Genomic DNA, 25,023 nt, shown 5'->3' on the forward strand with positions numbered 1-25,023 from the left:
TCAATTAATTACTTGCAAACATTATTGGAAAATGTCAATCTGCCGGCGATTTCAAACACGTAAGATTACGCATATTTTTCCCCCATTGCAATTTTGTCATCTGTTATATCGGATTAAACGTTCTTTAAATTTAGCTGAAAAATTACATATAGGAAAAGCACAAATTTTTATGAACCATTGGTTTCTTTAATTTTCCGATCTTTTGAAAATATCGAAGCTCGAACTAAATTAAAAAAAGTAATGCATTTTATTAATAGGACGTAAGGCACAACTTGTATAATTACATAAACTTTTACAATTTTACGTTAACTATCAACAATACTTCAGGTGTATGTGTTTCAATTGTGTTTAACGAATTGATATTTGGTAATACGAAAATTATTCCGTGGAGACTGTTAATCATTCCTATTTTTTTAAAATGGGGGTATGGTGTATTTTTGATTTGCCAGTTCCGGGGCGTAATCCTTCCACAGCGAAAGATCTACCGACGGAATGTTGTCGCAAATCATGATAGGATTACTGAAATTAATGAAAAGACTTATTGGATGGGGCAGTTATTGAACCATGAGACGTGTCGTGATATAGAAATAGAAAACTTACGCTGCAGATACTTGCTGGAAGCCTCTTAGTTGCATACTTGTGATGTGATCGCCGTTATCACAGAATAATCTTGATATACTGGCCTTTCGAATCTCGTTCAATTGCTCTGCAAAAGCATAGAAGTCGCACACTTGTAAATCTTTGAAAAATCTTTTTCTCAAGATTGAGAATCTTTATCTATTAGCTGCGAAATAGCGAAACTGATGAGAACATGAAACATTTACCTATAGTGAACGCTGATTGGTGGTCACCTCTTTCGTACCAATAACGATCACCCACCCGTGTTTTATAGAATTGTTTGGCAAGAATGCACAAGAACGTAGGACCGGAAAGTGTACCCGGCACATGTTCTTCCAATGATCCTCCGACAGTCAGTTCGACGTCATCAGGACTGGGATACAATTCAGATAACTTCGCCACGTTCTATGAATAGAGAAATTATCGTATACATTTGTTACATGATAATATCATTCCAATATCAATTCACAATGATAATTGTGTATCATCGTGACTTTTTATTAGAATTTATCACCGCTTCATTATATAATATGTGTAATTCATCGTGAACTTCTGCCCTATTACGCAATAGAAATGCAAAGAAATCCTATAGCGTGAAATCCTACTATGAACTGTGTAACAAATAAATTATCTTGGATCTTGATTTTAGTTATAGCCGTTCTTTGTAAGACTGAACAAACGATGTTGCACGATTGTTTCGTAATTCCGGTAGTCTCGTTAAAATATACTTATTCCGATGAGAAGCGAACACATGTTTATTTCATCTGCGAACAACGAATATTTCGTACATTTCGATCTAATATTTGCGTTTTATCGTATTTCGGAAATTTCGAACCAAACTTATTTACAATTTTGGATCTCTTCTTTTGGAAAATATCTACCTACCGAGGGAGATATATAATCTGTGAAGTCAGTAAAGTATTTCGCTCTGGGTAGACCGCAGTATTCGCGGTAGCTGTTGTATGACGCGATGCCGTGATCGCGATCCCTCTGAATATCTGTTGCGCGAAGGTCAGATCCCAGTGGTCTGTCGTTTCTGAATAAGAATTCCGTGATCTGAAATATATGAAAGTTGAACGGTTTGACTTATCTTGATGGCGATTCGTTTAAACGTTTCATGTACCTCCGCGTCAAAGAATTGATCGCTGGCTTTTTCTGGCTGATAAGACATGCCTCTTGTCAAATCGTCCATATTGTTGCATTCCTCGATAATTCCTGGTCTATTGAAGTGATCGCTCAGCCTCAAGGCACCGTTTGAAAATCGGTGCTCGTTCACCAAGCTGAGATTCGCGAAACGAGTAAAACAAAATTTCCTTCTTAATCTTTTTCACTTTCCAGTGAATTTATTTTCTTCCAATTCGATTGGAATATCGTTATACTAACTGTGATAATACTACTGAACTTACTTGAGGTAGCCGGCGATAAGAGTATGAAAATATCTAAACGCTGCGTTCGAATGTTCGTTCAGAACACTTGGATTTACGTTTTTATCATAGTCGTTTACATAGCCCTTGGTGTTGTACAAAATCTTATTACCATAGGTGGTCTGAATGCCTAGATAGACGATATTTACATAATATTAATTACCGAATAATCAGATATTTATTAATGCAACGAACATATAACGTTACCTAAAAATACTGGCAACCATTCGTAATAGGAAATGTGTTGATGTTCTGCAATTAGAATACGCCGCGCCTCTTGGAATATCGTCTCATCCGTCCAATGTGGATTTAAACGAGCTAAAGCATCAGCGACGCGATTATGCTCCCTGAGCAGTATTACTTGCAAAATAGTCAGCTGGGGATTCTGATTAACTCGCACGTCTCCTGAAATAAAAATCAAATCGTTCGTTAGTAACGTATAACGAAGACACATGAAACACGTGTGGCATGTTATTAACTACAAGCGGAATGTTTTAATAGGCGTTGGGTTATGGCCCAAAGGAGATGATACAATAACAGGGCAAAGAGGATAAATAAAAATGTCAAATCTTTTAATTATAGCGTTATTTAGCTAACAACAAACGATAGTATTTCTGAAAACCACTTATGTAAGAAATACATACTGCAGTTGCCATTTATGAAACCAATCTAACAAGAAAATCTTTGTTTTAGAAAGGACAGCATGTCAATGTAGTGCAATACGGTTATCACCTAAAAGAAGAATTTTAAATAACTATAAATGCTTCTATTTGTCTAATAAAAATTTCTAACGTGATAAAGAAAGGGTATATTTTATTGCAAAAAAAAAAACAAATGGATTTAAAGAATGTAATAAATAATCAACGGTGCCAATTACACCGTACAACTGTCTAGGAAAATATTTTACTTAAGTAACAAGAACCACTTTCACTAACATTATATTGATAGTTATGAATTATGAATTCATAAACGCTGGTAATCCCAAGATAATTAATTACTTCTCCACTTCAATTATTGAATGGGATATACTAGATTTTCAAGATAACAAGTTTACCATCGGACTATGTATGTAATATTTTTTCTTTCACTAACCAATGCCCACTTAATAATTAGTGGCTATAAATTTCTTTATCTTCGAAAGCTATCTTATAATCAGAACGTTGCCTCGTGAAACGCTGTCGCTCAAAACTTGGCCATTAGTCAATGCTTAACGGTACTTGACGTATTAAAGATCATGTTTAATGGTTAGTGAGACAACCTGTTCAAATAGTTAACAGTTTCAGTACATAAGCAAATGATAAGACGAGTGACACGCGAGCGTTCAGGCTGAATATGAAATCAGCCGAATACCACGTGTCATTGAATATGGTAACAAGATGTTGATGAATTTTGTCCTTACGTTACACAATTAACGCTATCGGCTATTTTACATCTTAATCGCTACGGGAAAATAATTATTATAATCATTCGTTCAATTTTTCATCAGTTAACAAGATATCGGTATAATATCCATTAAGCGTTTTAATTGAAAGCTTTTCTTCAATGAAAATAATTTCTTCGTTTTTTGGTAACCGATTGCATACCGATTTCTTGTCTATTAGACACGGACATTCGATTGGAAATATTCATCGCAATCGTATTGCCGCAGCGTGATTTCGTCGATGCTTACCGGTCTGATAGCAAATTTCGATAGGGTCTGTAGTTTCGCAAAGCTGGCTCTTGTTGGTTGCCATAGGTGGCCATTCTCTGTTGCGTCGTATCTCGACGTTCATGCGGCCGCCGACACCGGCTCGCAAACTAGCCGCCAGCTGATCATTGGGTCCATAAACCAGAGAGAGATCCAAGAAATGCGTTACGACGGTTAACTGAAAGATTTATTTTACGACATTCTGAAATTCCACGGGGAACCGAGTAGAACGCGCGCGCTTAAAGAAAAGAATTAAAACGAGTTTTCTGCGAAAAGAAGTTTAAAGTTTCTTTAACCAAATGTTACCGCCGCTGTGGTCGGACAAATTAAAAAAATTGTAATTTCGAGGTTCACGAGTTTAGAGGAATTTATTTTTTTTTTTTTTTTTTTTTTTTAGGACAAACATGATTTTAATCCAAAAATTAGTTCTTCCCTCTTCCTTCACTTTTCGTTTCTTCAATTCCTGTATTCTTAATCGGATACATATCGCGTTACACTTAAATCATCGACGGTAGAATCAAAATAATTCGTAGACCGTCGATGATAGCGTGGCACGGGGCATCGGTAATCGATAGAATGATTGATACGTCCGTTCGAGTAATGCTTTCATATTTATGTTTATGCGAATTCATTATGTTTCTCAATATTTTCACGAAGCGAACACGTCGTTTCGTGTTGCCGAGGATTACTCTCGATTTCCGTGGATGAAGTAATAAACGAAGCAATAAACGACTAGACCTATCAAGTATAAGAAATAGCAAACCTGTTCTGCTGGTTTGTATCGAGATGCACAACCGCGGTCAAGGTCGGTTGTACTACGAACGAAGTTGAGACATCTTATATTGGCCTTGCTGTAGGTGGGATCATCGTAAGGTATAATTATGGGATAACATTGACCGTGAAGCAACAACGGGTCTACCAATTGCCCATCCTCGGTACAACATTGAGTCATGTGCGGTTCTGTTGCATAAAAGTTAATTAAAAGTAAGGCGATTGAATATCGATAAGGTCGACGTCATTTTGAGATATTCTATTAATATCTCCTATACGTAAAAAAGCTACTATGAGAAACGTGTGGTGATAAAAAATTTTTAATATTTCTCTTTGTGCTTTAACCTTGGGATTAGAACATAATTTAGTCGCAATGTTTTAGATTAGGCGCCTACGTACGCTTTTAAAAGCACTCTATCGAAATGTAACGTTTAACTTTAAACCAGTTTTAAGAACGATTTAATAAGCCGTGATCTATCGCCGATTAATCCATACCTTTGCCTGGTAATTAACATTTAAATGTTCATTTTAATCACAGGGGCTGGATTAATCGGACGCTAACTAGAATTTTATTTCAACGACCGAAGTTTCAGCAAGGTAAAAGCAAACATAGAAATGAAAAGTGGACTTATGAGGAAAAGAGATGATCAAAAGTTGAAATTTACTTGATTGAGTAGTTCCGTCGATCATAGCCATGTCGTGAGTAATAATTTGTCCCCATTGCATCGCTGCCAGCGTCCATACGGGATCATCGATATCGACTTTGGGAAATAACGTATAGCTAACCAATCGAGAAAGTGGTAATTCTGCTCCAGTTACTGATTTCGTGGGCGATCGTATTCCTGCATAAATTAAACGTTTAATAGCGACTATGCTATAGTAACGGAAAAGCGCATGAAATTGATATATGTATGCGTTTAATACGAATTCTTTGCTTTTGGAATTTCATTCGATTCGTCTCGTTGGCAAAATCGAACTCGAGCTTCGTTGCATTAACTTTTACGTAATTTTTCATTGACAAACATTCTCGATATTTTGCGTTCAATTTCTGTCGATGTATTGTTTTCCTCCGGTCGTTATTCCTTTCACGATACTCGATATCCCCTTTCAACTAACGTTTTTCAAACCTCGTAATCTATTAGAAATAAATATAAGCTTGAAGAATATAACAATTTAATAACTATAATAAAGTTAGATAAACCTAAGGATTGACGAACGCGTATTTACGAGCGTGTCGTAACTAGCAGGTGCCGCGAATACTTTTTCATTTAGACACGAACGATCGTAAAACACTGTGACTTAATTAGTCGCTTCGGCGTGGATAACATAGGTCGTACACATTCTAATTCCTTTTTGCAAAGTCGAACAATTGTAAAACTTGTTTGTCACGAAATCACAGTGTTCAGCAACGATTGTGTAATAAAACGGGATGCGGTCCATTCGTCATTCTTGTATCGGTACTTCCACGGAATTTCCACTACGTGGCGATTTGATATTTCCTTGTACAGTTATTTCCCCATCCAGCAGCCGAGAATGTTAAAAGTGTCGTCGTAAAGGTTAATATCATTATCCTATATGACATTCTTGAGCAATTTTATCGGATTACCGTGTAAGAAACCGTCGTCCCCGCGAAGCTTAAATTTTTGCGAAATAGCACGCTGATCGTTAAACTCTCTTCTTTGATCAACGGTTACTAAACGATTAATAATTACGACCGAATGAGGAATTGCCGTGATACACGAGTATCGAATCCTAGCGATCTATCTATCCGTAACGAAAATATTAAGACGAGAGTGGAAGAGCTCGAGGTGAAATTTCAGGATGATCGAAAACGCTCGAAATAACAACTTGATTTTGATGGAAAGAGTCGCTGGCACGTGGTAGTTTTCGCGTAACATAACTGTTCAAAAATGTGATAGGGCTATAAATTAAATACGATACGAATCTAATTTCCTGTTACATAAATTTCACTTGAATGTTTAGTTAAAATATTTCACCACGCGGATAGATAAGGTAGTGAGCATTTATTCGACTGTCGAAAATGAAAGGATAGCGACAAAAGTGTATGAAAGTTTCAGAACGGTTTCATACGTTCGTATTGACGTTGTGAAGTTTATAAAACGAGAAGGAGAACTAGTTGCTACTTAAGCGTGCGAATCATATTTGCTGCGTTTATATCGTCGAAATAGAAACAAGCTTTGAAAGTTGGTATTTGTCATGGGAGACGTCGTTGAACGTTAACCGTAGGAACAACAGCAAGTTTCATTGCCCATGCACCGAATTATGTGTACAAAGAAGAAAGAAATTGCGTAATGCAATGCGATACTTCCACTTTTGATAGAATCAAACTATATCACGTAGTTCGTCGTATTCGACGATAATGACAGGTCTACAGTTGAATTCTTTAATGAAGATAATCGATAAAAGTCAAAGTTCTTGTTATTATACTATACAAGATTATTTACTTACGATTCTCAATGAGAATTGATTGTAAAATACGTGCAAAGAAGAAAAAACTATACAAAATTGGAGCCTGTTTTCACTCGCTCTGATCAATGGTACAATCAATCAATGGAAGCAATAACAACATTTCTTTTATGAACTAATGTCAGATTTTTTTTAAGGATAAAAATAATCAACGCCTAATAATCCAATTTATTAGAGAAGTTTGTTAATTCCGTCGATAACGTGCAACAATCTGGAAATCGAAGCAAGAACTAAATAATAAATAAGTTCTAGATTTTATCTCGGTTTATTCACGTTCATGCCAATACTATACCCTAGAACTATGCGCTATAATTTTGCAACAAAATATTAGAAAACGGTATAAACACGTTACATAGTTGGACTTTTTACTTTTTGCGTCATGCACGTTTCTACATGTAAAAAGGTGCACTTATCTGAAATCTCACCTTCCATATCCGAGCAATCGTTAGTGAATTCGTTTATCTGTCCGAACGCGTTATTTGAAAAATAATCGAGGTTGTCAGGTATGATACGGTTTCGTTTCTTCGTAAATCTTGGTAGAAGGTAATCTTGACGTAATTGATTGAAATTAATATCGAAATAACGATGTTACTCCAGATTTTGTACGTGTTCAAAAGATCATTACGACTATGAGAATCAAGTTCAAGTGGCTGAAGGAATTCGGATCGTAATTTCGTATTTCCTTTTTTTTTTTTTTTTTTATCTTCATACGCGATAAAGATCTATTCACGGAAGAATATCGTTGATCCGGGGAAATCGCAGATTTTCTATCACGATCCACGTAATACGTCGTCGGCGTGGAATAATTTCGTTGAGTCTTTTGTTCGTTTCGTTGCAAAGCGAAGTGAAGCGTGACCGCTGGAAGGAATTGTACCGATCGACGTCAGTTTTGAAAAAGATTGCCGAGAATTTGCCTGGACTCCAAGTTCTGCGAAGCATTACGTCGATGGAAATCAAGTAGCACGATGTTTCGACGATTTAATCATCAGGAAGTTGTACGATTCTCCGAATTATATTTTCATTGGTAGCTCGTCAACTATACTTACGTAATTGTGTCGTATTTTTGTGCGCGTGAGAAAGTATCTTAAAACTGTAAACACAAAGGAAACGAACGTACGAGAAAAGATATTTAGCAAAAGACCACTTACGTAACGTAATTGGTTAAAAAATGTGACAGAAGAAGGTGTTTCAATTTCGTCGAAACCTTCTCACAGTCGTCAAAGATCTTTTTATTTCGAACACGCCTTACCACGTTTAACAGGGGAAATCGACAAACAGTGGAGAGAAAAAAGCGTTCGTTATGGCAGCGTAATAAGCGGATCGTCGTGAATAATTGTTCGTAGTTGTTGAGCAAAATGTTGACGGACGGCGTGCGTCAGAACGAATTAAATCGAGCTGTAGACAGTGAAAGTGACGTTCGCTGAATTTTATATCGATTACGGAAGTACATTTTTTTTGTCTATAAATCAGGGAAATAGCGTTAAAAACGATTGAATAACGCATAAATATAAACGGGCGAAAGGCGCGTTTAAATTTAATTTAACGGTTCGTTCAACGATTTTATCCAATGTTACGTGTCATATATCTTTTTGGTTTTTATAGAACGCACGAAATCGCGACGTGAAGGATTTAACGAAGACGAACAGCTGGAACGAAGAAGCGGAATCGTTGCGAATTAAATCTCGTTCGTTCTTACCATCTCCGTAATGTGGTGGCAATAGCCGGCCGTATCTCGTATTTGCCATACCCCACGTGGGATTCCGTAGATTGTTGCAAGAGCCGTCGTACGTTCGATATCTCGCTTTTTCACAAACGCGCGGGAAAGCATCTCCGCACCTGATCTCTCGATGAATATCGAACGTCGTGTTTCGTCCAATGTCGAACGATATGCTTAAATTGTACGGATAAAGTTACTCTTGCGCCAATGAAACACGAATTTAGTTCCATTTGTACGCATACTATAGTCGTTAACGATCTGTTCGATACGTACCTACTCTGTGGGAAACTAGAGGAATACGTTTGGGAAGAATAAGGAAATGAATCATACGCATTTTCAAAACCGTTCGTGTAACCAAAGGTGTAGGCTGTTTCCGATCCTTCCAAATCCGACAGTTTCTCCTTGTTTCCTGAAACAAAGATGAGATACCGATTAGAAACTGGATTGGCTAATACGTAGGTTACGTGACTCTGTAGATCCCTGGATTTTATTTTTCACGACTACTTTAAATTAGTTAACGCGATCCATTTGGATTTAACATTAATTAGCACGTTACGTAAACTTCGACTATAACGTTAGTTGATTTTACGCGATACAGCGAGACACGAAAATTGTCTGCGTACCGCCGTTACGTGCATTTCCTTCAAGAATTTCTTCCAAAATAGGAAATCAGAAAATGGAAATATTATAACGGTCTAGACACCCGCGTTCGCGTACCGCGCCACCAATTACCAGTTGCCAGTGACCCGCGGCATTTGCCGGAAGTACAATTTTCAATAAAGAAATCAAGATATTTTACGATACGATCGAGATAAACGCACAGAATCGAACGATCGTTCCGCGATAATTTTACTTGGCTTTTACTTGGTTTCAGTCATATCTAGATCGAGAACACGAATTTTACATTAGCCAATACGTATCATGCGCGTTCTATATTCGCCGGTGTTTCTATTACATTCAACGCCATATAATGCCTAATTAATATTCCGGTTGATATAGCCCTATTGATCAATTAATATCCCGCGCATTGGCCATCTCTGTGTTGATCTGAGAGCGTGTTGTAATTAAATCATGCCTTTCGATCCGCTAACTTGTTTCCCAGCTCGTTTACCCGGAACCTCGGTAACCAGTGCGTAACAGTGATCGTTCTAATCGTAATAAAGGGATTTTACCAAGGATTAATACCAGCTTTATCGCGTTCTTCGCATATCCACGTGTATCAGGTGTAGGTAATCCCGTTTTCTCACGACGAAGATGGCACACATGGATCGGCGTTCTACCAATTTCTACCAATTTCTACCTATTCTACTTACGGCGTTGTATGCGAGTACTTGTTCGATGACTGGCGGATTTCTTACGCGTTTATCTGGCGCATAACATCGAGCCGGCAACTTGCGCTACATGGAAAATCGTAGGGATTCAATGTCGACGTAATAGATCGTGAAACACGCTCGTTGCTACGGCCCGATGCCTTTCACCGCTTTTAGCTGAAACGATAAATGTTATACCAACGAGACAGATCTTATCGATGCTGGGGCAGCCAACTCAGCAAATGAACGAACCTAGTCAACTGCGTACGTTGACTATAGGGCACTTGCTAAACTCTTGGCCGAATTTGAATTTCAATCAGCGCAGCAAGTATCGCTTTGGACGCTGGCCAAATTGCTCGCGCCCTGTTATTTACACCGTTGTGGATGCTGCACCGCTGTCCCGTGTCCCGGCAACGGTTTTGTAAGTAGCGCTTTGATTTGTCAGCAGCGATTTATCGCGCGAATCTGCTCCTCCGCTGGTAATATCGAGTTACGTGTCAAGGATATCGCGAAGTAAATATTATAGGAACGATACTTTCGCTCGTGACCACAGAAAAGGTCTCTTGAAAAAAAAAAAATTACCGATATTCCGGCATACTACGGATACTTAAGGAGACAATCGTTTTCTATCTGGCGAGCGGTTTCTTGTTTTTAACTTCCACTTGTTGCACAATGAACACGTTGCCCTGGTTCCTTTCGCTGCGTGCTCTTATCCCTTGCCTTGATTTATCAACGCTTTAATTGCCATTCGAGAAAGCAGACACAATGTACGTCTAACGCTTCGAAGGAACGCGTACAAACGCGTCGTTTTTCCCCTCTTTCTTCCTGTGTTCCTGTCCCTTGGCCCGATTCACGCTGTCGTTTTAATTGATTATGACAGGAAAAGCTGGAACCTCGTAGAGACGTAAAAACACGCTGAGCATTGCGAAACGCGCATAAATGTTTAGCATGTATCTAATATTGCAAGAAGTAGAATGTCGCTTCATTAGGCAGACATGCCATATAATTTGCCTGACCATACACGTATTATGAATTGCGGTCAATTTAAGTATATGTTACGATAAATTTCGGTTAATTCCAGGATATCGATCCAGGCTTTTCCTTTGCGCTGTACGCGTGCTCTTGATTATCGGTATTTTATTGGAAAGTATCACGAACCAAGTATATCGATTAGTTATTGAATAACCATTCGACGTAGCAGGAATTTGTATTATCATCTACGTACGAATGCCGTTATTAATGTTTGCAATGATGTTTCCTTCATTTTCTACTCTCCTGTTGCCTTTGTCGATGTTATTTCAGCTTCCGCTTAATATTATTATTTTGAGGAATTTTTTGCAAACAAACTAATTTGATTTAACAAGATTTCCTGTATTTTTTTTTTTTTTAATCTCAATGTCTGATTATTTGCTATTTGCTAGCAATCCTTTTTCTATCTTTGTTCCGGGAAATATAAGAAATTAATGCATAATAGAAAATGCTTGGCATTGTGAGGCACATGTACTCAAGTGTTTAGTTTCTTTCTCAATTGAGAATTCCTATCGCTTAATGTACAACACCTGCTTGTAATAAATAGCACGTGGTTTTCAAATATTTGAAAGTGTCGATAAAACGTTATGTCAATTTGTAGTAACTCGTGAAAGGATTGCGGCGCAAATATAGGTTTACGATGCTAAATTACGTTCGTTGTGCGTCAAAAAAGTGACTATCGTTTGAGTTGTTGCGATCGCAAGCTCGTGATTTTAAATAGTTGAGAAAATGTGGCGAGAAATGTATTGAAAAGCCTTACCTGTATTTTCTGAGAATTTCTCATCTCCGGACGTGATATTCTTGCCATTCGCTACGCTTGCTTCTTTTGTTACTAACAGAACAAGGAAAGTTGTCACAGTCCGCCATTCTCTTCGTCCCTTCATGTTTCCGAAATATTGGTCGAGATCGTATCAAGAAATTAGTGCTGCAACTGGAAGCTGAAAAATATCAAAAATTTCCATCAATTAATATACTTGTTCAAAGTATTTCTTAATTCTCTACTATGCAGTAAATAAAATAACATCTAAGTAATCTGAATTTTTATCAAACGTCGATATGATCAAACGATAAACGAGATACCGTATTTCTTCTAAGAACCTCAGTTATTTTCGAGGCAAGTGGTTTACGACACGCTTAGTTGATAGTTTTCAACAGGGTTCGGTACGGTTGCGGTGGAAAAACGTTGCGACGATGAACGTTGTCTGAATATAAGCGGAACATTCTACTTTCAAGATAGCAAGATGCTTAAACGTGCACTCAGATATAAACATAAATGTACTTCTTTATTTTATCTTTCTACGTTTGTTCAACAAATATCTTTTCAGTTTTACCAGCTACAGTATAAACGAAACGACTGAAACGGGATAATAAAATCTACTCTTTTCAAAGAATCGAATAACAAATTATGACAACGTCGATGTTTCGACATACATCATATATACATATATATATATATATATATATAAAAGTTGAATTTCTTGAATGGAGAAATTATTAATATTACACGATTGAAATATACGAAAATTGAATAGACCTATAAGGAATATTTATAGCATTTTAATCGTTTTATTCAAAACGGTAAACGCTTTTCATCAATATTAAAATACATAGACGTTACTCTTATTCAACGTTATTTTCACCTGTCTCGTGAAATGTAGTTTTTAAAAGTTTACGTCGTATCCTCGTCAATTATTTCAGATCCGATTCGCTACTGAATGCATGCTATTTCAATGCGCTTATCTCGCCTTACACATACTTCTTTTATTAATAAAAAGAAGACACCTTCGAAGGTAACGCGTGTAATACCCGTGACACGTTTAGGTGCACCTTGCGGCGAATGTATGCATTCCAGAAATACGTTCAAATCATGTGCGATACTATCCTTTGCATGTAAATAAGTAAGCCAATTACACTTTGCATGATCTTCGTTCTCCCGCCATTCTATGAGATCGTAGTAGCTTCCCATTTTTTGAAAATCGAACGTTTAGAAATTGCTTTGGATCGTCGTAGGATTGCTGTTCAAGTGCGTAGCGAGAGTAATCTGAACGTGCATATTAATGTACGCGAAGGCTGACTTAAATTGCCGTGAAATAGAATTGTTGAGATATGTATAATTTTCTCTGCTGGACTGGGTCAAACGTGCGGTAAGAATACTTGTATGCGAGTATTAGTGTGTGGGAGTGTGTGTATGCAGCGTCTCAAAAACAAATGGATGTAAACTGTCCAGTCGTTAGAAGCATCCGGAAGGGTCGTCGGTTAACAGTCGGGTAAAGAAGAAAGTGCTGAGACGCGTGCAGATATGTATCGATAAATATAATAGAGATCGTCCATTAAATAAACGTATAACTATTCAAACATTAATTAAAAGTGTAAATTTTGTGTTCCCATAACATTATTTCCGCTTCAAAGATCCAAAATTCTCAAGAAAAATAAACGACGAATTGTGAAATTCGTCAATAATTAAAATTTTCTTCGAAGCTTACTACGGGAAATAACTTGAGAGATTTTTAACGCGGACATATTTTATGTCACGTATCTATATGAGGTTGGAAAACTGGTTTCGTTAATATTGTAATATATCTCAGTTTACGTGACGGAAATAATTACGAGATTTCAACCTACTAACCAACTGAATATATATCCTAATTACGGATACACGCGCTTACATTGTTTACGTTTCTGAAAAAGATACAATATATCGCTATATCGAATTGAAGCTCTTTTATCATCCAAATCTACAGAATAGAATTTTAGAGTTCCCTTGTAATTTGAAAAATATTTCGTTCATTAATTCTTATATACGTAACATTCTTATAAATCACATTCTTAATATCGCGTAACTTTATGACGCAAAAAGGTCGTATTTGTTTCTTCAACGGTATCCTTCGACAAACGAGTGAACATTTTTCTTAATTCGACACAGTTTGAGCAAACACGATTTGCTACTGAAATATCACGTACATATCACGTGTTCTCTTACAATCAATTATATCGCATGCCAATGAATCACGATAACGCTTATTTGCAAAACGAACAATATACAGCTTATGATGCTCGTTGTAACTGCGGAACAAGATCATTGTCTGTTAGGCTGCCTACATTCAAAAAGAGATCTCTTCCTCTCTCTCTATTTTTCTCCCTGTGTATTATATCAGGCTGTCCAAAAAGTTTCTTTCGTTTTATAAGGAAATAATAGACGCACAATGTTTTTTGTTTTATATTAGTTGATCGAGTTATGCACGAACGTGAGAGTAGAAATAGAAAGAAATGGATCATACCTACTTCAATAAAATAATATAGAACGGAAATGATCGTTCATCTATTATCACCTTATGAAGCGAAAGAAACTTCTCGGACAATGTAATACTTAGCGCGCGACGAAAATACCGACAGATTCTCTATTCTCGCTTTCATATTGAGCATTTTTCTATCGAAACAAAGTTGCGTAGCTGACCAATTTTGCAGTGACGGTGCACGAGAAACTCGGCAACTTGTGCGCAACGTGCCGCGAACGCCTTCCGGTTGCATGTCACCAATTTTTTCGTGAGTTTCTATCGAAACGTTCGTATATCTTTCGACGTACAAATGTATTTCATTGGTTTGAAGCTGCAAACTTAAAAGCCTGTAATCTGATATTATTCCCATCGATTTGGATATGAAAACTAGCGAGGATGGTCATTATAGAGCGACTACAAATGAGGAGAGAAATTTCGTTTGATTATGTATAATCGATCGCGTTACTACACATTTTACAGGAAATATGAAGTATAGCAGAATACAAATCATTGGGATTTAAAAGATTTTTTAAATAATTTTCTACAATGTGTATAATTTAAAAAAAAAAAGGACGGAAGAGGTATCGGCTGAAGCGATCTCCGCTGCAGGAATTCCCCGGTTCTTTTCGTTGACTCACTGTTTTGGCAATGCCATGCCGAAGCGAAACCTGTTCTCCATTTATGGAACTCGATCGTTACGAGTTTCTTTTTTTTTTCTAATTGTTTTTTCTAATCGATTTCCCGTCTGATTGATGAAACCAGAGGTGAACTGACAAGGTAATTGCGACCAGGTAATTTGTATCACGCAACTGGACACGCTAAATTACTGGAGTTGATTCGTAATCCGACTTACCGGCGTTTCTATGACGAGAAACGCCGCCTCAATTTGTTTGTCCAGACTTCGGAAGACTATCGCGAAGTTGCCCTGCTAAAATGAACGACGGCGGTAACGTGATTATGAAAATTATGCAGGAAAACATTTGTCGAGTCAGAAGTCGGAACGAAATCGAAGCGTGAAACGTCTCTGAGGATTGTGAAGCGTTGCCAAAGAAAAGAAACGCGACGCTCTTGCGTGGAAAAACGATGAATCGTGCGTTGCATTTATTATCGGATAAATCGCGTGAATTTGACCCGTTAAATCATGTTTGAGCGCAACGCTCCAACTTCGTAACGCGATCGTTGATAAATTACGTGACTTCGTCGGAGTCAACGTACGTTACTTTGAGCAGCAACTGCGTCTAAGATAAGCGCAAACCATGTCCAACCTGTGTACAAATACTCGGTATGTTTCATCGACTAACAGAGTTACGGCAAGCTTGGATCAACCATTAATCTTACGAGAAAAGAAACAGAAAAAAACATTTTCCGCTAATTCATAAATATATATGAAGCATATTGTAAATTAGTTAGGTTCTAAATCAGCGTCGCAAAAGATAAATCTTCGACTTAACTGTAGAAGCACGACGCTGGCACGCGCGCCGGCAAATTCCGCTTTCTTCGCTCGCTTTTCCGCGAGGAAATTTGCCACGCGTTTTCACGCTAATTAACAGCTCAACAGTTATGAAGTTGCATTCGGCGTAATTGCGTGATTACGTAAAGCGATTTCCATTGCCGTGAAGGTTACGAGTTTCACGCCTATTATCACCGTGTTTCGATCAATGTCGTATTCGTGATTCGGCAACGTCCGCCCGTGGAACATGTAAATGTTGTATTTTTCACGTTTCGTGAATTTTTCCGAATCGCTCCAACTTTCTGATTAATTAACGTCGCGGCCATACGAAACAGGAAGGCAGAATAAGAAAGCCGATCGCTGATTCACTGTTTCCGTCCACTGGCATTGTGCAATCGCTTTATCGATATTCTCGGAGGAAGTCACGAAATCCTCGAGTACTTTTGACTTATTCAAAAGCAAAAGGAAGTGGACTGTTAAAGCAAGAGAACCATTTTCTGAGGTATACAGGTATTGTGGAAAGTCGACGGCATACCGTAGAATCTTTGATACGAAAAGTGGGATAAAAGCTGAAAGGCGTCTTTTGAAATTGTAGAAAGCATCGCGATGAGACGCAAATTCTTCGGCCGTTGCGAACGTATCGCGCTCAACGTAATTCTGTCTTTTAAAAATTCCAAGATTTAATAATTCGCGGATGGTTTCAATAGCGTGAATTTCTAAAATGCGATATTACGTTGCGACGGTAGAAACAGAAACGAGCTTGGAACTTTGTTCGCTTCGCTTTAACGATGACTTGTTGGAAAGGATGTTGCGCGAAATAGACCTGTGATGTATAAATTTGCATCGAGGCAATGTGGTTTCTTAATCGTCTACCTAAAAGGGATTGCAAAATTGAAGAGTTCCATGTGTGTTAGAAACATTGCATGAATTCGCAACCTTGTAATATTAATATCTATCTCTGTTATTGAAATAAATTATTGTAATTATTATAATTGGAATAAATTATAATAAATTGTTTAAGGATGAAGGACACGTGAATTGGTGTCCTCGACTCGTGATCTAACTCTTCCACGAAGAATATAAACGTTTTCATTAAATAGAAGTTAAATACAATTTGAAAGATACGAAAGTACGAAAAGTTGGAGTAAATTAAAAGTAAGAACGATTTTTTCTTCGAAGCTTCTTCCGCATTACAAAATACGTACGTTTATCCGATAATTGAGTAATCTCGAACGAACAATTCGTTCGACGCGCATAGAATAGTACGAGTTCCAAAGTGAAATGAAAAGTAATCTTTTCCACGAAGATTTACAAGCAATTTTCCTGCCACCAAGAATTATACTTAACTCTTGCGTTATCAAGACTATTACAACTATTGCTTCTGATAAACGCGTCACGCAAATTCACGCGATGAAGATTAATTGCGTAACCTTAATTTTCTATTCATTGATCAAACGAAAATCTCTGTTTTTCAGCTGTTCCGATAACAGAGATTACCGTCGCGTAAGAATCAACAGTTTGATAATTTCTAGCTACCAGCGATTTTATGACTATCGGTTGATTACGCAATAGTAAAGCTAAATTCCTTTCTTATCGCTCCATGATAACGCTTCGTATTATTGTTATTATATATCGGAGCTTTAATCGCTTGAAGGTATCAGAAAGAGTTGCCGATTCTCCTCGTACAGGGCAAAATACAAAATCTCGTCTTCGACAACCTACGATTTCTAACAGATGTTCGACGAATCGAAACTTTACACTCGCAGGTGTAAAGATCTTCTGACAATCCACCGCTAGTTATCCATTTAATCGAGAAGATAATTAAAAGATCCGATCTCGTGGCTTATGTGCCTGAAACCGTGCAACTAAGTAATTATATACTTGTCGTTATAACCAATTACATTCACCTATCAGCCAGCTTACCGCAACATCCAGCTGTTTAGCCGAATAGAAGCATTCAACACCTCGTGTAACAATGAGACGACTAATTACAGGTCGTCTTATTGTTAATCGATCGATATCAACTATGCGATTATTACGAGGTATAAGTACGCTTGTTTTCGTTTATCGTTTAATTAGAAATTCGGAAAAAAGCAAGCTAGGAGCTGGCCATTTCCCGCTGAGATTTAATCTCGCGATATCCATCAACGAAGACCAACGAGAAGGTAGCGACCAAATGAAAATCCAGATATCATTTGCGCCACGTCTATACGGACCGACAACCAACGACGGTAAAATTGAAGAGCGCTCGTATTTTTACGTATCTATCAGTTTCGATTGTTACGAACGAGTTTTGCCGATAACATAAACGAGTCTGGTTTCGAAACCGCGATAAACGGCAAATGATGTCTGATGGCAGATCGAGAATCCACCTGGTGAATTTTCTGCGGTCGGAAATCAGAATCGGGTTCTTCGATGAGAAACGAGGTATCCATCACTGATACGCGATACGTGGCACGATTTGTGTCCCAGTTTTTTTCTTTTCTACTGGCAATTTCACGATTTCCCGTCCGCGTGATACTTAATTACGAAAGGACGTAATTACAAGTTGACAAATTATCGATGGCAGTCGTTGTCGCTGATTGTACCTGTTCTTTTCAGGTGGTTACACGTCTTCAGCTGGAAGCTCTTACTCGAGTTGGAAATGGATCCAAGTTGCGATTTAATTGCTTGGTGTTCGCAGTCCTGCTGTTTGTTGCTTCGCGTCTTTGTGCCGGTATCGAATGATTTTGAAACAGAGAGCTGAAATTGAACGTAACAGCCGACTGTTCCTTTTAACGTTCTAACGTGTTATTTATTGAACGATCGTTGAAACGTCTACGAGCAAAGTGAGGATTTTTGAAATACAAATGCCATCGTAATTTCCAAAAGTCACAATTCTATGCGGCTTCTCGTGTTTTTACATTCGGCTATTACTCATTCGACTCTTGCAAAATTTCTACTCGAATCGAATCCCATGATTGGTATGAATCATCGATGGTGCGTGTTAATTTCACCTTCGAAGAAAGCGCTCATAATATCGGACTTTGTTTTCGATCGTCTGTCGACTGATTCTTAGAACGCCCGAATAGTCGTAACAGCTATCACAGAAAATGTAAATTATGTAAAGTTCACGTAATCACTTCTCGAAATTCCCCGTATATAATCTAGTCTCATCGTTTAAAGGCCAACAACTTTCACACTCGATTGACCACCTTCGAAAAACGAGACATATGTATAATAGAGCACGAATATCATTGGTCGTTCACGTGTAACATCCCGGAATTAACGTGAATTATCAAAGCATTTTCAAAAACAACTTTCACGGAGGTTCGACCTTCAAATCGTACAGAGGAGAAAAGAACACGTTCTATGTTAATTTGAAAGCCGCTCTAGGAATAAAATTCTAAAATCAACACGAGGTACTGTCGCTAGAAAACCAATAGTTTCTTCTATAGAAAGACTAATCCCCTGTCAAATCCTATTAACTACGCTTACGACACTGAAACTAATAGAAAAATGATTAAAACGTACGCGTACTATTGCGTAAATATTTTCACAATAACTTTATACCTATTTCGTCAGAATATCGTTCGGACAACAGTCAACGAGCAGAACGAGCAAGACGCGTGTCCACGGTGAACGTGGAATTTCCTTAATGACAACTGCTCTGCGAAGATCAAAGAAATGCTAATTCGCTGGTATAATAGGAAGAGAAAGTAGAGATACATGTTTGGCTATGACTTCGACCACAGAAAATGAAGTGCAATCCCGTGGTTAATTATTTCACCTGTTTTTTTTTTCTCCTTTTTTTTTACGATAATTATACAAACAGATGCGTAGGAAACTAATTTATGCGGTGGAAGTCCGTTGGACGAATCAGTGCTTTCCACTTGCTTCAAATAACTCAAACGCTGAGTGTAAATTTGAGCCGAGTCAGGTAGATAGCGACTAGTAGATTGAGCACGTAACTGGTAATTGCAAATTAGGAATTAGAAATTATTTATTTTTCCGTGAATCTTGTGCGTTGTTGGTAAAATGAAAAAAATATGAAAATACGATAAAAGCAAAAGTTCGTTAATACGTTTGTGTAATTGCGATCGCCATGCACGTTATAATGAATAATGTGAAACGGGGTGGATACATATCAAAAAAGAGAAGCGACGAAAAGTAATTAATGTTCCAAGTACGTTCGATATGACAGTTTGAAATATTATTCTTCTAGTAGTGTTTGATGTGTTTCGCACTGGAATTACATTTTCACGGGTATTCGTATTTCGGCGTAAACGTTTGTTCGTACTTAACGACAAACTTATTACGCAATTTTGGATGTCCATTTGAAATGATACAATATTCTCAGAAGAGTACAAATCCTTTACCTAAATAATTAATTAATTCACGATAACGTTACGTACATGTACTTTTGCCATGTTGGTTATTTAAATGGCCAGTAATCTTCTTTGTTAGTCTGATATTGTTACATTATATCGCATCTATTGAAATATCGATTTCGCAATTTTATGTAAATCAAATTAAATTTTTATATATATGCGCGGAAACTAGATGTTTAATTAAATCAGCCAACCCTAATGTTTTGATGGAAATTTGAAATTTTGATAGAAACATTTAATTACTATGCGAGAAATACGTTCGCAGTTGAGCGCGTTTCCTCTACGATTGCGATCATGAAACCGAACGATGCATTAAAAGTAGACACGCAACGAATCGACGCGACGTTAATTACAAGTGTAGGAAACGAATTACGAATGTTACACGAATCATACAAATTTCCAATTATATAGTAAGAAAAATTGAGCGGGACGCACAATCGCATTTATTGTATTACAAATTGCTCTATACTCATTGCTCGTTATGTCATATACTATGAGCAGTGACACACGCTTAGGATTCAAGAAGCTTGAAACTTTCGAGACCGTATTACAATGTTACGAGTTATACGAAACACAGTTAACTCTTACAGTATCATTTTTTGGGGTCGTCTTGTAAATCGATCGTTACACGAATATAAATAAATTGAGAAAGAAATTCGGATAGCTAGAATGAAAATTATAACTCGGTATAACACAAGACTTACTTTTACCATTTTTCTAATATTCAATTCTCCCGGGGATATCGCTATTCTTGTATCTCACTTTTAAGAGAGAAGATAGGAAATAATCTGCTGAAAGAAGAATTTGAGCGAATACGACTAAGGCGCCGAGTGGAATGTGCTCATAGTTCAGCTTCAGCATTGTTTAACCTTTAATTGCTAGAATCGTCGCACGGTAGCTGCTGAAATGGCAAGTCCAAGGCGTTTTCTCTAGTATCAAGTGTACACTCGGAACGAGAAGGTTCTTTTGCGCCGTTTCGTCGATCTTACTTAACAAACACGCTTACTAAACTCTGATAAAAATGAAGGCGAGTGCCTGGAACCGTTTTTCAAGTACGCGAAATGCTAGAAGTAAAGAAAGAGTTAGTAACGTTTCATTGAACAGACGTATTACTTACGCGAGATCGAAGTTTCCAAGCTAAACAAATATTTCATTTATGAACCTCTAGTGGTTGTTTACTCGAAATAAATAGGTCTTTGATTCGACACGTCTGATTTCATATTAGAAAGTAAACGACTGTAAATTTACCAATCGTTCTATGTTCCTCTCAACAGGTTGTCAGCTTCTTGTAATTATACGAGGTCGTGTGATACAATGACGCGACAAGGACGAGGGAATCATTTAATAGGAAAAAAAAAAATAAATGTAAAATAAACCTGTCGCTTGACATTGTTGGGACGTTCTTAGGTTTTCCCTATTCATTCGAAGCGCCTCTTTCCAACGCCAATTTAATTATTGCGCTCAAACGTAAAAATACGACGAATCTTTGATACGTTGGAAAGTACAATTAATAAAAGTATAATAAATTACAAAATAAGAAAAATATCTGAATAAAAAGACACGTATTACCTTCGAACGCCAGAAGGAAAGCTCTATCCTCTATTTCGAAAAGAAGTAAACTCTACCTGATCGAAGCTTCCACTAAACGATACACAGATGAGAAATTTAATCGATCTTGAAAAGTAGTAGCGAAAAATCCACCAAAACGATCAATTTTATCCATCGTACTAGCGACTTTAATAGCGGAAAAAGACAATTTGCAAACGAAAAGTGGTCGCATCGGTATCGAAAGTCGAAATACTGTTGATTCACCGGTACAATGAATAATCGGCCGTACGGATCTGCGGTCGCGTAATTGACAGAAAATGAAACTTGAGACCCACCAGAAGATTTTTGGCCGCTCGAAAACACCGAACTTTCCAGACCAGCTAGAACCTCGTTCGAGACGCACAAAATCGGTAATATTAGAACGGAACTTCACTTCATACGCGGTTTCTGCCAATTCTCGACCAATATTCCAAACACGTGTTGGCAGGACGACTGAACGAGTGCGAGATATGAGCCGAACTTTATAAATGGTGGGAGAAAGTGCAGGAGTTACGATCGTAGATCGGCAGGTACCCCACGCTGTCAAAAGCTCTCGGTCTACAAAGATTTTTAGCACCGTTCCAGCCGTATACCATTCCAATGATTAATACTCGTGTTTAGAAAGGATTACAGTTTCTTATGATATTATTTCTCAAATAGATCGCATTGTAAAAACGCCGAATAATGTAACGATTGACTTTTCGACCGCGCGACTATCGCTCGATTTTTGCCAGGATAAAGGCGCGGACCAAAGAATTTCTTCGTACCGCTTGTTCTTTGAACGTTCTTTTGTTCGTTACTTTTTTAGACAAAAAAAAGTTCTACCAAGGCTGCTGAAAGATTACCGGCATTAATTCAAGCAATGGTATTTAAAACCGGTAGGTACTTGGAGAGGCGATTGTACGCTGTACGATCGTAATATGCTCCCGCCAATTCCAGTCATCGTTCGCAATAAACGTTTTACAATCTTCAGTAGCCGTGAATGCTGTAAGAACTTACAAGCTTCGCGTTTCCAAAGGGGAAAGATTACTATCTTGAAAATAAGATTATTCATATTTAAAAGCGGAAATAGTAACTAAAATGTAAAACGAAAACTAATATAAATGTTACAGGTTTCGTACGCCCTCGACGCGCCGGCAGTGCATGGAAGGATATACGAGACACCTTAGAAGCATGTTAATTGGCAATTTCAGCTGGATATAAATTAATGAAAAAGTAGATTTTAAGATGGATGAAAAACGACGTTTTGTTGATAAATATGGTCTACGACGATAATCGAAGCGAAGATTGCAACGATAACAGAGAAAACGTGGGGTTACTGTGCAAGGGAAAAGTCGTATAATAACATTCCGTTTTAACAAGACGATAAACATATTTATCCGCGGAGAATCGTATAAAATTTTCTGTTATTGCGAAACGTGGAAATCCAGTCGACTGTATTGGAAATCTCTATTAAAGTATAATGGGGTTGTTTGTTACGCGGTTAGATCAGCACGATATATCAGAGAGAATGGCAAATTTAAAAAATGTCCAATGTATATGTATGCTCGATGTAAAATTCATACGTTCGTTATTTAATATGTGGTAAAGATGAACTCACCTTATTGTTCCCCTGTCGACTATGCTGAGAAAAAAAAGACGCGATCGCTCGAGCAGTTCCCTTTCGTCTTAGGATTTACTTCTTCTCGCATAAGAGCCGATATCCTCGCTTTAACAATTGAACGTAATAATAATCGATCTAAAGAGAAATTGAGGGAATAGAAACGAGCCGGTTGTAGAAACGACGTTCCTTACACGCTTCTCACCTCCCGTGATTAACACTTTTATGAAAATCGTTTTCGCTTTGAATCGATTTATAGTCCCCATACCAGTCATAAACATATGCACGTGGTGGTGGTATTTTAGCGAGACGCGGTCAGTAGTTCTTAGATATCCATACTTACCACTTTTCGTACGAACTGGCTACGGATTTTGGGAATTGACGGATGTCGTCCTTGATACGAACAAGCGCTCATGAGATAAACGACGGTTAGTATTTAATGCTCGAGCACGTGAATATTTCGTTTGTAACTGATATCTCGATTCGTTGCACGGATTTTAGTTTCACGTTGTATTAACGCTTTGAATGAGTAAACTGACCTGGAACGTGTAGCGCAACTGTAAAATAAACCAAACCGAGGAAGTTTATCTAATATGCAACGAATAATAAGCAATGCAAAATAATGTAGAAGATAACAAAATATTATATCAGTATAAATTTTCATATTTTATTCGAATTATCGTTACACTGTCATACTATTATTTAAATTACGGTAACAATGGCATTAACGCGGACGATTGTCCAAGTTGCGGAACAGAATGTCTATTACTATCTTCGATGTATGTTCCATTATTAAATTAAAACGTACGCGATCGATAAGATTTTGCGCGACGGCGATTTCTTTCCGACTTCTGCCACTGTTTCGTAATTTATTCGCTATGTGTTCCCCGTAAACTAAAAATTCACCTCGTTCTGTACTGTGCCTGCCTTTATACATTTTATAGTTTCTCTGTCATTGCCGATGTCGTTCTTAACGCAATTTATTTTCGGTTTTGGAAATGGGAACCCGGATTTCTGAAGTACCGTGCTCATACCTGGATTTTCTCTGTAGACCGTTTTTACGAAGAAAGAGTCGACGATACTCGATAGTTCATCCTCTTGAACCTTGTCCTTATATAAACAGCAATAATGGTATTCTAACTATTCTAGGAAGAAGAGGCTTGTGACGGAAGAGGAGTAGGAAGAGATAACGCATATTTTATTCTTGAAAAATTAAACCAATTCCTTTATCTTTCTAGATACACAGAAAAAGTGATTAATCGCATTTAAAATCCTTCGGAAAAATAAATATCCCTAAACGTTAAATTCTATTTATTCCTTCCTTACCTTTGTTACGCAAAAATCAAACTAATTAATTCTTAAATAATAATGTCATTTGAATCAATACACATACTTCCACACGTTGCAGTAGAAACAACAATGATTTGTATCCGAACCACGTTGCCCTCGGATAGGATCCACTTTAGTTCAAATTCCATGATTTTTTGTGTTCTCTTCGGAACTGACACCTTAGATTGGCATTTTTTTCCACTTCGCTGACGCTAATTTCGTATTTACTTGATAAATGCTCTATCGCGTCACTTTTTGCCTTCCGATTTCTATACTGTTCACTCTTTATATTCCATAAACACTCGTTTAACTGCAGATCCTTGATAAACGACAGAACCTTTTTATTCGTCCATTGTAAACATTGTAAAC

At 37.5% G+C, this 25,023-nt stretch overlaps 1 protein-coding gene across 4 annotated transcripts; it reads right to left on the minus strand.

The window, feature by feature from the left end:
- Positions 1 to 224: 224 nt before the first annotated feature.
- On the minus strand, positions 225 to 24,782 carry LOC122570141 (peroxidase-like). 4 transcript variants are annotated; one of them, XM_043732076.1, is made up of 15 exons: positions 23,669 to 24,782; positions 23,326 to 23,433; positions 11,804 to 11,981; positions 8,978 to 9,113; positions 8,684 to 8,877; positions 5,166 to 5,342; positions 4,493 to 4,689; positions 3,712 to 3,907; positions 2,250 to 2,447; positions 2,025 to 2,172; positions 1,742 to 1,898; positions 1,504 to 1,674; positions 825 to 1,023; positions 601 to 706; positions 225 to 519 (listed from the first exon to the last, which is right to left on the minus strand). In XM_043732076.1, exons 3-15 carry the CDS (start codon positions 11,925 to 11,927, stop codon positions 414 to 416), a joined length of 2,109 nt encoding a protein of 702 aa, XP_043588011.1. In that variant the 5' UTR covers positions 11,928 to 11,981; positions 23,326 to 23,433; positions 23,669 to 24,782; the 3' UTR covers positions 225 to 413. The 4 variants fall into 4 exon arrangements, with proteins under 4 accessions (XP_043588011.1, XP_043588012.1, XP_043588010.1 ...); XM_043732077.1 differs by having other exon boundaries at positions 23,326 to 23,463; XM_043732075.1 differs by lacking the exon at positions 23,326 to 23,433.
- Between the last annotated feature and the right edge of the window lie 241 nt (positions 24,783 to 25,023).

Source organism: Bombus pyrosoma, linkage group LG8 (assembly GCF_014825855.1).
Source record: "Bombus pyrosoma isolate SC7728 linkage group LG8, ASM1482585v1, whole genome shotgun sequence".
NCBI classification, from domain to species: domain Eukaryota; kingdom Metazoa; phylum Arthropoda; class Insecta; order Hymenoptera; family Apidae; genus Bombus; species Bombus pyrosoma.